General features: G+C 32.2%; 1 protein-coding gene across 2 annotated transcripts in view; it reads right to left on the bottom strand.

Annotated features, from left to right (window-relative positions):
- Positions 1-4,316, bottom strand: part of LOC145254675 (prosaposin-like) — a 113,494-nt gene extending 109,178 nt beyond the window's left edge. The window contains exon 1 of one of the 2 annotated variants that reach the window (XM_080113320.1): positions 4,109-4,316. In XM_080113320.1, coding sequence (XP_079969446.1) covers positions 4,109-4,151 — 43 coding nt within the window. In that variant the 5' untranslated portion in view covers positions 4,152-4,316. The remainder of the gene's footprint in view (positions 1-4,108) is intronic. The other variant, XM_080113321.1, reaches the window with a different exon arrangement.
- Between the last annotated feature and the right edge of the window lie 8,404 nt (positions 4,317-12,720).

Genomic DNA, 12,720 nt, shown 5'->3' with positions numbered 1-12,720 from the left:
ACACTCCCTCTCCATCTTTAATACTAGCTTTTCTTCCTAAAAATCGAACCTTTTGCTCGGTATCATAAATTGTTTTTTCGCTGTAAAAAAACAAAACAAAAAGCAAACTATTTGATGAAATTAAGTGAATTTTTTTTTCGAACTTCATTCCATAACGGATACGTACAATATAAACTTTTCGATATTTTCATTTTTTAATATCTTGATTAAACTGTACAAGTACCCGGTAACTTATATTGAGCGATTTTCTAACAGTATTTTGTCTAGTTTTATTTTTAACTCCTTTTCTCAAACTTACCGTGTTAAAGAGGAAGTCGGGCGGGCGCCATTTTAAATTTTCCAATAAATCGGTGAACACTTTTTCGAGCTAAATAAACATGTTACATTAAATACAAACACTAGAAAATTATCCAGTTAGGCAGAAAAGTAACTTATCTTGCCTTTGATAACATTTATTTGTTATATATTTGCTTTTGACAACTTTTTCGAATCCATGTGTAAACCCAGCTTTGATAACATGTTATATATTTGTTTTGTTTTTTGGCCAGTTTTTCGTACCAATGTATATTGTAACATAACCCCTATATTTTTTAAATTTTTAATAAAGATTTGGGGGGGGGTTGTATTACTGTACACAGATTGGAAAAAGTTGTCAAAAAACAAATATATAACAAATAAATGTTATCAAATGCAAGATAAGTTACTTTTCTACCAAACTGGATATATTTGTGTTTTTATTCAATGTAACATGTTTATTCAGCTCGAAAAACATACAGAGTTTACCGATATAATATATCGGCGATATATTGGAAAATTCAAAATGGCGCCCGACTGTCTCTTTAACACGGTAAGTTTGGGAAAAGACGTTATAAATAATAAACTAGACAAAATACTATTAAAAAACAACCGAATATATGTCAACTTATGTCACGGTAACATATATTGAGCGAATTTCTAACAGTATTTTGTCTAGTTTATTATTTATAATACCTTTTTACAAACTTACCCTCTCCGAGAGAGAGTCGGCCGCCATTTTGAATTTTCCAATACACTTTTGGTCAAGATCAAAGTGTAGTATCTGTTCTTCAGATGCTGCACTTCATTTTCTTGTTCTCTTTCGGTGGAGGAGAAATCCTTCACGACTGAGACAATTTTTATTTTTGTACCTTTTCTCCACATTAAAAAACGACCCTGGTGTCGAACTGTCCCGTGGGGAGGCATGTACACTGAATAAAAACACGAAAAATTATATCCAGTTAGGTAGAAAAGTAACTTATCTTGCCTTTGATAACATTTATTTGTCATATATTTGTTTTTTGACAACTTTTTCGAATCTATGTGTACAGTAATACAACCCCCCCCTTTTTTTTTTTTTTTTTTTTTTTTTTTTTTTTTTTTACAAATAAATACTCTTTCAATAACCCCTCCTTAAAAAAAAAAAATGAAAAAAAGTTTCTTAAAAAGGCTAATCATAATTAAGAAAACCGCTTCAATCCAAACAAGCAGTGCTTGCTTTACTGCTTTAGTCCAAGAAGCACTAAATTAAATACCAATCGTAAACAAGAAAACATTTTATTTTTAGCTCAACAACAAACCACACCATCTTGTATCATGGGTCGGGGGTCATTTTTTACGTGTAGCATTTTTTAAAAAAGGCAAACCAAGTGAAACCGAACTTTAAGGGTCTTGCGACCAATTTTTTTCATTTTTTAACAAGTTTTCAATTAAAAAGTTATTGAAATCGGTGTTTATTTAGAATTAGTTTTTTTTTTTTTTTTTTTTTTTTTTTTTACAAGAGTACCCAGCGTAAACACTATCAACCTCTCCATGTTAAGAACGGCTTTCAGCCTCCCAGCCTCGAAAGCCGTTCTTAACATGGAGAGGTTAGTTTTATACTACGCTGAGTACTCTAGTAAAAAAACAATTACACATAAAAAAAAAATCACGTAAATTGATCAAGTAGTTTTTTTTTTTTTTAAAGAAAGTCAAGTTTTATGAGGAAGAGAGACGGGACCGGAAGCCGCGTTAATTTTTTAATTTTTTTTTTTTTTTTTTTTGGTGCTAATGCAGAGAGTGATTACTGATTCGCGCTATTTTTTAAATCGTATTTCCAAGTTTAAAAAGTTTTATTATTCAATTGTAAGGTTAAAGTACAGAATAGGTACAAAACACCCTCCCTATGTTAAGAATGGCGGGTTTGTAGTACACAGATTGGAAAAAGTTGTCAAAAAACAAATATATAACAAATAAATGTTATTAAAGGCAAGATAAGTTACTTTTCTACCAAACTGGATATTTTTCTAGTGTTTTTATTTAATGTAACATGTTTATTCAGCTCTAAAAACAGTGTTTACCGATGTATCGGAAAATTAAAAATGGCGCCCGGCCGCCCGACTCTCTTTGACACGGTAAGTTTGGGAAAAGGAATAAAAAAAAAAAAAAACTAGACAAAATACTGTTAGAAATTCTCTCAATATATGTTACCGTGACATAACTTGACATATATTCGGCGGGATTTTAATAGTATTTTGTATAGTTTTTTTTTATTTATAACACCTTTTTCCATACTTACGGTGTTAAAGAGGGTGCGAGACGCCATCTTGAATTTTCGAATACATCGGTAAACACTGTATTGTTTTCGAGCTGAATAAACATGTTACATTGAATAAAAACACGAAAAATATATCCAGTTTGGTAGAAAAGTAACTTATCTTGCCTTTGATAACATTTATTTGTTATATATTTGTTTTTTGACAACTTTTTCGAATCTATGTGTACAGTAATACAAACCCAGAATGGCTTTTTAAATATCGTTATTATTTCACCACGGATCACTTTCTGCATGAGTGCCTTTTTTTTTTTTTTTTTTTTTTTTTAGTTCGTTAAAATACATGAGCGACAACTCAATTCGACTACAAAGATTTTCTACTCCAAATAAGTAACACTTTAATTGTTAAAAATTTAAAAAATTCAATTTTCTTAAAAACTACATAATCAAATTAGGTAATTTTTTGGAAGAGGACTGTTTCGTGACAAATATGTGCACTGTACGGTGGTACATCATAATTTTTTTTTTTTTTTTTTTTTTTTTTTTTTTTTTTTTTTTTTTTTACACTTAAATACAATTCTAAAACACTGAAATCAATTTGAGCTCGCCATGTTGATTAGTGAACTTTTTTAAGTAACCCTATTATTCTGTCAGAGGAGGAGAAATCCTTCACGACTGAGACAATTTTTATTTTTATTCCTTTTCTCCACGTTAAAAAACGACCCTGGTGTCTAACTGTCCCGTGGGGAGGCATTGTAAATAGGAACCCTTTTTTAACATTTCATTCACGTTGGTGTAACAATAAAATAAATGCGTTTCTTTAATTTTATCACTAACCCTAAGTTCGAGTGGCAACACGATAAAGAAATCTTTAAAAAAATCTTCCACATTTTGCCCACAATTTTGTTTACTATCAACGACAAATTATTTGGGCACTTTCCATTTGTTGTTTATACGGAAAATAGAGTTTTGAAATTACAAGTCAAAAACAATTTTTGTAGCAAGCCGTGTCCAAATAAACAGGTCACGTGACTTGATTATGTAAAATGCGACCTGGGACAAATGAAACAGAAACTCGTTTTGTTTTTGTGTCTTGCAGTCTTGCACTGAAATATTATTTAGAAATCCATTCTTAGCATGGAAAGGGAGGGATTTACAATTCAATTACCCAAGAAGTACCCAAAATATAAACAGATATTTAACTTTTATTAAATAGACTGGACTTTATATTTATGCACTTATGTTACCGTGCTGAAATAATGTCATTATTTAGAAAGTCATTCTTAACATTAGGTATTTTGTAATTATTCTGTACTTTCACCTAACAATTAAAACTTGAATTTAACTTTAAAATAAAAAAAGGACGGTAAAGCATCTTTTTTGTTAATAAAATATAAAATGAAATAAATCAAGAATATTCGAATTTTTATTTTTTTATAATGCGTAAATAATTTTGTTTTTGATTGACTTTGATTTTTTTTTTTTTTTGTACATCTCTTTACATTGAGAAATTATTTTAATATTAGTTTTTAGAAATAAAGTATTAAAATAAATATTTACCCAGTGTGGCCAGAAGAACAAACAAAAAAAGTTTGTTTTGCATTTTGCGAAATTCTTTGTTGTTGTTTTCCTTTAAGGTTTCAGACTGGATACGTTAGTAACAAATAATAAAATACTAAACTGTGGCCAAGCGCAAAATCGGGTTATATATACTCAGAAGAAAGGGGGGGGGGGAGTCACATGACTAGTTGACGTCATCACGTGACCTGGCTGATGACGTCATATCCACGCCCTAACATTTTTTTTAACTGACTGAATAAAAAAAGAAAAAATATTTGTTTTCGATTTTTAAATGTAACTTTAAAAAATATATTTTTTAAAGAAAAGTTATTTAAAAAAAAAAAAAAAAAAAAAAAAAAAGAAAAATGAAATATTTTGCCGGTATCCCCCTTCTCTGAATTTTTATTTTTTCTTTTCAATTTTTTTTTATTATCAAATGCTCACGAATCTACCAGATTATTTTAAAAAAAAAGAAAATGAATACAAAAACATTCAATATTTAACATTTTAAGCGGTGCGGTGCTCTGTTTATAATACAACGTTCTAGTAAATTGATCCCCCCTATTGGAAGCATCGACTTTTTTCGGCTAAATTTCGCGATTTTAGCTTTTTTTTTTTTTTTTTTCAGCTTGGTCTTTAAAAAGGCTAAATTCGAGAAATTTGGCCGAAAAAAGGTCGATGCTTCAAAATTTTTTTTTTGTATTTTTTTTTTAATAATCTTGTGGATTAGTGGCCATTCGATGATAATCTGCTGAAAAAAAAAATGAAAAAAGACGAAAATACAAAAAATTACAGAAGGGTACCGTTTCGATACGTCCACCTGTATTTTTTTTTTTTTTTTTTTTTAGTTTTTATTAATCTATGTCATATCTTGTAGCCAATTCTACTTGTCCTATCTTTTTTGTTCGTTACGTAATCATAAAAAGCTTAAAAGTTTAAAAAGGTCAAATTATCAGTTTTAGTTGTTGTTGTTGTTGTTGTTTTTTTTTTCTTTGTTTATTATTATTCAAATTATTTACAAAAAATAAATATAAAGAGATAAATGTACAATGCAACACAAAGTTGAAAAGGGGGCGTGATAAAGGTCGGGGTCTTGTCTAACTTTGTTTTATCTGCTAAGGCCAAGATCAAAATGTAGTATCTGTTCTTCAGATGCTGCAGTTTTGCTGCACTTCCATTTCGTGAGACAATTTTTTTTTATTTTTGTGCCTTTTCTCCACGTTAAAAAACGACCCTGGTGTCTAACTCTGTCCCATGGGGGAGGCATTGTAAATAGGTAAATCAAAACTGAGATTCTATTATTTTAGGCGATTACGTGTAAAAATCCTGAAAAACTTGGCGGAAAGAAAAAACAACAACAAAACAATTATTTTGGTGATGCAGAAGAATAGGTGACTCGAAGTCCGCAGCAAACAATGTACAAAAAAATATTTATTTTTCTAAAAAAAAAAGAGATCAATAAATAGTACATTTCTTACAGTACTAAAAACAAATTCAAAACAAGGAAACAGTAACATTCTATTTATTATTTTATTTAAAAAAGTATAATGAGAGTTGTTTTTTTTTATCTGACACTGTTTGCTGCCGACTTCGAATCACTCATTCTCCTACATTGGCATTATTTTAGAATTTAATGTGAAGAATAAGTTTCGTACATAAATTTGACGTAAAATAATCGATACTGGTAAAGCTTTGTAAATGAAAAAAATCGATGTTTGTTAAGATACAGTCGACAGATCGATTATTTTTTTTTAATATGTCGTTTTAAGCAAAAACAATATTACGTACTTAATTGTCATGCCGAAAATAGTAATATATCCAAAAATTACGAAAATTCATCGAGTAAAAAGTTAGGTAATTTTTACGAAAAATTGGCGGTAAATTTTTACGATCTGCCCCAGTGCCCCAGTGCCCCACTCCCCAGCGTATTAGAAACACTCCAACCTCCTCATGTTAACAACGTCTTTCGGAATAAACACCACCACCCCCAATCTCGAAAGCCGTTCTTAACATTGGGAGGGTGTTTATTCCGAAAGCCGTTTTTAACATGGGGCGGTTGTGGTGTTTATACTACGCTGGGGCAGGTCGTAAAAAAATACGAAATTGGCTAAAATTGATTTTTTCTTAGATGTTATAAAGGAGACAGTAAGAGTCTACACACAGGGGTCATAACTCGGGACGAATATTTTAGATTACTTGTTCATGGCTTCAATATTTGTTGTCTATAACGATAAACTTTATTTAACTAAAAACATAATAGCAGTCAGTTTTTTTTTGTTTTTTTTAAATTCATCTTCACCCCAAACAAGGCACATTGCCACTTGGATGTAAAGGGGTGTAGAGGACTAGGATATATAAATCCTAATCCCGTTACAAAAGAAAAATAATGAAACGAATGGAATGAAGGAAACAAAGACTCAATTGATGGATAAGATAAACGTGTCGTTTATTTACTGTTGAAAGAATGAATGTTTTAGATATAACACGTGTTCATGTCCGCGCGGGTGTAACCATCGTTTGTTGCAGGATTGGTAGTATAGAAGGAAAAAGGAAATGTGTGTTCATTTCACATTCGGGTCACTATCGTTTGTTCGCGCGTGGGAAGAGAAAGTGAGTGATGTAGTGGAAAATGGGAATGATAGTCCAGCGTGTAGACAAAGAAAAAGATAGAGTGTTGACATCAGTTAAACTGTGCGACATGTTAGCAGTCAGCTACGCGGTGGTGTTCTCTGGCACAAGTAGTAGATAGAGAGAGAAAGAGTAAGAATGTCAATCCAGTTCATGGAGAGAGAAAGCGTATAAAGTGTATGTACTGTCTGTTGGCTTTTTGTCAAGTAGCAAGTGGCGTGAGGTACGCACGTGCGCGCGCCTGCCGAAAAGGCACGCTATCGGTCCGTAGACTGCCCAGCTAGGAAGCTGGTCTGAAAAGGGCTGGAAACAGCTTGTTTCTTGCTTTTATAGTTGTTTCCAGTGGTCTTTTGCGCGTGTGTGGATTTCCTTTGAAAGGGGAAGTGACGTTGTCCATGTATGTGTACAACTGCGTACGTTAGCGTGTGTGTATACACGTGAATGTGAGTGTATGTACACGAACGTGAATATATGTATGTGTGTGGACGTGGGTGCGTATGTTTGTGTGCGCGTATGTATATGACAAGTAATATAGCTTGAAATGTGAACGCATGTTCTTGTGTGAGACTAGAAAAGGCTCACGCAGGGGCTACTAATTGGGACCATGCCTAAGAAAGATTAAGATGTTGGTTTGCGTTGCATTTGAACTTTTGCATATCAGTACAGTTTGGGAAGCAGGTAGCAGGAAGGGAATTCCAATGTGTTTTTGTTCTAAGGAAGAAGCCATTAGAGTAAAAAACTTTCTGTCATTTAGGGACCTCAACAGTGAAAGAGTGTGATTTTATTGCTAAGCGGGTTTGTCGAGGATGTGTACATCGAGGAGACACAAGTGCAATGAGTTCATCAGAGCACATTTAAATACTTGTAAAACAGGCTCAGGGATGCAACATTGTGGTGATGGGACAGGGGTTGGAGCCTAGTTGATAAAGTGGGGCCTATTAGATTGCAGAACCTATTTTGGACCCTATCCAAGAGGGAGAGACTAGTGGTAGCTGCACCAGCCCAGATATGGCAACAATACTCCAGACATGGGCAAATGGTGGCCTTATAGAGGTACAGGATAGTCTTTGTGTTCTATTTGATGAATTTTCGTAATTTTTGGATATATTACTATTTTCGACATAACAATTAAGTACGTAAAATTATTTTTGCTTAAAACGACATATTTAAAGAATCAATTTGTTGAGTATCTCAACAACCACCAAAAGATTAGCTTAGAGTTAGTTTAGAATTAGGTTACAGTAAAAAAAAAAGGGTTAGTTTAGAATTAGGTTACAGTAAAAAAAAAAAAAAAGTTAATTTTTATCTGATTAAAAATCCATACCAACAATAAATGAGGGCCCATTTCCGGGTCATTTTAGCGTTTTAGGGCAGTTAACAAACGCAAACAAAATGTTTGCTATGGGAGATAAATTCTGTGTGATTTTTAGGGAGGGGTATTTTTAGGTGATTTTGTGTAGTTTTACAACGTTGTCAGCCAAACTTAGGGTTAGTGCTAAAAAGTTTTAGTTAACTGCCCTAAAAAGTTAGAATGGCCTGGAAATTTTATGTTAAATTCATATACGAAACTGATCCCCCTTCTAAATTCTAAATTGTTTATTATTATTATTGGCTTACAAGGAGCTTTCACACAGGTCTTCAGAGATCTTTCCCTGAAAACAGCCTGTGGTGTTCCCTGGAAGCTGAGTGACAACAAGTCTCCCCAGGTTTCCAGTACTCTCCACCTCTTTCGATAACATTTTCAAATAAATTTGCATTGGTCTTTGCTGGGATTTGAGTGGCAACAAGCCTCCCCAAGGTCCCAGTTCTCTTCGCACTTATTCAACTGAGGTTTGGTCCATTCATCGGTATTTCCTTCCCCCTTGACTCTACTTAATTATTTGGTCACGCTCTTTTATTGGGGGGGGGGGTCCAGTGACGTGGCAATGGGGGGTAGGGTTGGGTTAGAGAACTTATAGATATGCGGCTTCAGTGTTCTTGGTTCCATGTAATGTTTCATGTTTTGCCTTTGTAGCAGTTTGTCTGGTCCGCACTTGTTGCTCCTGTGTGTTAGTTTCCACATCCAAGGATTTTCTTAATATTTCAGCTGTTTTCATGATTGTTGTTCGTGGCATTTTTCCAATCATTCTTATTCTTCTCCTTGTTGTTGTTGTTATTATTATTATTATTATTATTATTATTATTATTATTGTTGTTGTTGTTATTATTATTATTATTATTATTATTATTATTATTGTTGTTATTATTATTGTTGTTATTATTATTATTATTATTATTATTATTATTATTGTTGTTATTATTATTATTGTTGTTATTATTGTTATTATTATTATTATCATTGTTGTTATTATTATTATTATTATTATTATTGTTATTATTATTATTATTATTGTTGTTGTTATTATTATTATTATTATTATTATTATTATTATTATTGTTATTATTATTATTATTATCATTGTTGTTATTATTATTATTATTATTATTGTTATTATTATTATTATTATTATTATTGTTGTTGTTATTATTATTATTATTATTATTATTGTTGTTGTTATTATTATTATTATTATTATTGTTATTATTATTATTATTATTATTATTGTTGTTATTATTATTATTATTATTGTTATTATTATTATTATTATTATTATCATTGTTGTTATTATTATTATTATTATTATTATCATTGTTGTTATTATTATTATTATTATTATTATTGTTATTATTATTATTATTATTGTTGTTATTATTATTATTATTATTATTATTATTGTTATTATTATTATTATTATTATTATTGTTATTATTATTATTATTGTTATTATTATTATTATTATTATTGTTATTATTATTGTTATTATTATTATTATTATTATTGTTATTATTATTATTATTGTTATTGTTGTTATTATTATTATTATTATTATTGTTATTATTATTATTGTTATTATTATTATTATTATTATTGTTATTATTATTATTATTATTATTATTATTATTGTTGTTGTTGTTGTTATTATTGTTATTATTTATTTATTTATTTATTTATTTTCACATTTGCATTTCTAGGGTGTTTACACGTAACATTTAAAAACTAGACTCCTGTTTTTGATGGGATGGAAGATTTAGTTGAGGGTGATAATTTACAAGTTTATCTTTGTTTATTTGTTATTTATTTACAAATATTCACAAAAATAAATATGAAATGTGACACAAGACCGTAAAGCGACGGGGGGGGGGGGCGCACAGACTGATAAATGATAGGGTTATCCAATAAAAGTTAGAGTAAATGTTAGCTGACCGCGTCATCATTCACTAAAACATTAGATCGCTTAATCATTTGTTATCATTTCAGACGGTCACAAGGTTTTTTGGTCGCATATTAAGCTTTTCCGGCGATTTATTTTTAAGTATTTGTAGCAGATTGTAATCGAGTTCGGAGGAAGTTTTATTGTTTCCAATTTTGGCACAAACGGATTTCACAAAAAAAAAAAAGAAAAAAAAAAGATAAAAAAAAAAGAAAAGTAAACCACATTCTTTTTGTCACGTGTTTGGTCTGGTCCTTGTGAGTATGAGTCAAGTGTAATCAATTACAATAGCAACGGACGCGGTTGGTTACGGCAAGCAAGATGGCGTTATTTATCTTCCTCCCACGGCTGAAAGATGTTACACAAGGGTTGGAAAGTGGGATTCAAGAGTCCCCCCCCTCCAGAAGAGCACTCTCTGACCTGTAAAAAAATGCATGAGCAACTCCATTGGCGTTACCCGGTAGGAGCGCATCAGGTGATTAGCAACAAAGTAAACTATTGTAGCAGTTCCCATAACACACTATTTTCTCATGGATTAATGTCCCCTTGCTGACTGATTCGGCCACACACTGACCAGTCAGCTACCAGGACGCATTAATCCTGTGTCCCTTAATGGACTATTTACTCCTGTCTGAAATGATCCAGCAGCGAGCACAGGAGCTCCGACCACCAAAGGACACGAATCTCTCTCCTCTCACTCTCTGTCGACTGAATCCATTGCGGCATTGCCCCAGGCTGTGACTACCTCACTGAAGACTTCCACTGGACAGCCTGGGGACATTTCAAGTTTTCTGCTTCCGAGAACTTTCTGTTCCCTTTTCTTTTCTTTCGCCTCGGACACAGTCTTTCTTAAACAAATGGAACTTTTTTCTTTTAAGAAATCAATGCCTCTCCCCTGCGCTATTTGGCCACATACTGACCGATCAGGGGTACGGCGCACTGATCCTTCCTATCCCCTAAGGAAATCGACCAGCATCTGTTTTGAGGAATCAGAACTCGTCCTTACGGAGAGAGACACCAAACAGAACGGATCCTCTTTTCTTTGCTCTCTCTCTCTCTCTCTCTCTCTCTCTCTCTCTCTCTCTCTCTCCACCTCGGTGTTATTTCTATCGGTATAGATGATTCCACGGAGAATAACTACCACGATAGCACCAGGTAGCCAGAGTCCAGCTTTTGACCAGGAACATATCACATTCTCCTTAATAAACCTTTTCTGTGTTACCTTTTATGAAGTTGTTGTGTTCGTCATTTCAAAAGCTTGTATGGAATTATTTATTTTCTTAGGTTGTGCCCTAAAAGCATTCTAAACCCTAAAAATCCTTTCGTTGTTTTGTTATAAAAAAAGAGGTGTTATTTAATTATTCTATGCTTTTTGCATTTATTAATCTTTTATTAGGGGTTTTGTGCACTCACGCATAAAACTTACCTATAGTCTCCTCAAAGAGAGAAGGCAAAGCCTGAGAAGGTGGACCCCGTCGGACTGCACAGGACTAGCAACATACCGCAATCAGCAGGAAAAACACTATTTCAGAAAAAGCATAGACTTTTTTTGTTACTCACGTCACCCCAAACAAGACATATCACTGCTTAGATGTCACGGGCTAATATTTGGGACCATGCCTAGGAAAGATTAATAAAATGTTGGTTTACATTACATTAAAACTTCTGCATATCAGTGTAACATGACTGTTACGCTCAAACCATGTTTGTTACAGTTCAAACCTCTTTCAAACCCCCATGCCGTCTGGCACTGTCAAAAAGTAACAAACAAAAATGTTTTCTGTTTTATCAAAAGTCAGTTATTGCCCTTACTTTCTAAACAATGTTCTTGTTTTTTTACTAACTGTTCATTTCATCTGCCATGAGATTAACAAAACCCTGTCATTACAACACTAGCTTAAAAGTCTCTCGTTGCCACTGCGAGGCCACACGTCTATCTAAACTGGTGTGCATTTTTCTTTCTACTCGACCACGTGGTGAATTTTTCTCTGCTCTTTTTTCTTTTTCTTCTGACACAAACCCGCATGCACACATTCTAATTTGCATTATGTGTTTTTTCAGCTACTGCTGCTAATATCTTCGCAAGCTAATTATATTATAGCTCCTGCTGATATTTTCCCATGTGATCATGCACACTGTTATATCGGTACAGTCAAGGAAGCAAGTAACAGGAAGGGAATTCCAACTGTTGATTTTGGTGCCGACGAAAAAAATCCCCCAGCAAAGGTACTTAGTAATCATTACAATCGTGACATTGTTACGTGAAACAAGTTGACTACATTGCTTGGAATTGTTATTCACGTTACATTTAAAGAAAGGATTATCTATTATATTATAAAACTCAAATCGTCTTGCTTGGGTGTTGAAACCATCCATCCAGTTTACAAAATTTTGCGCATGCATAATATTATTTTGTCATGAAAGTTTTTTTTATTTAGTCGACAATTTTTTTTTTGCATTTAAAATATGCAAAAAAATAAATAAATAAATAAAATAAACAAACTGAATTCCTCCTTTTTTGTATCGGCATTTTACAAATTTTATTTGTATTTTCGATTGCAGGTTGAAATCGTTTTCAAACAAAAACAAAGCAAATATGTTTATGATTTAAAACTAAAGTCTTTTATATATTTTGTAATTGACAGTTAAAAGACGTTAAAATTGCATAGATCA

The sequence above is a fragment of the Euprymna scolopes genome, chromosome 30 (assembly GCF_053919585.1).
Source record: "Euprymna scolopes isolate OS-2025 chromosome 30, ASM5391958v1, whole genome shotgun sequence".
In the NCBI taxonomy this organism is placed as follows: domain Eukaryota; kingdom Metazoa; phylum Mollusca; class Cephalopoda; order Sepiida; family Sepiolidae; genus Euprymna; species Euprymna scolopes.
The sequence above is the reverse complement of the archived record's forward strand: the minus strand, read 5'-3'. Positions and strand labels throughout refer to the sequence as shown.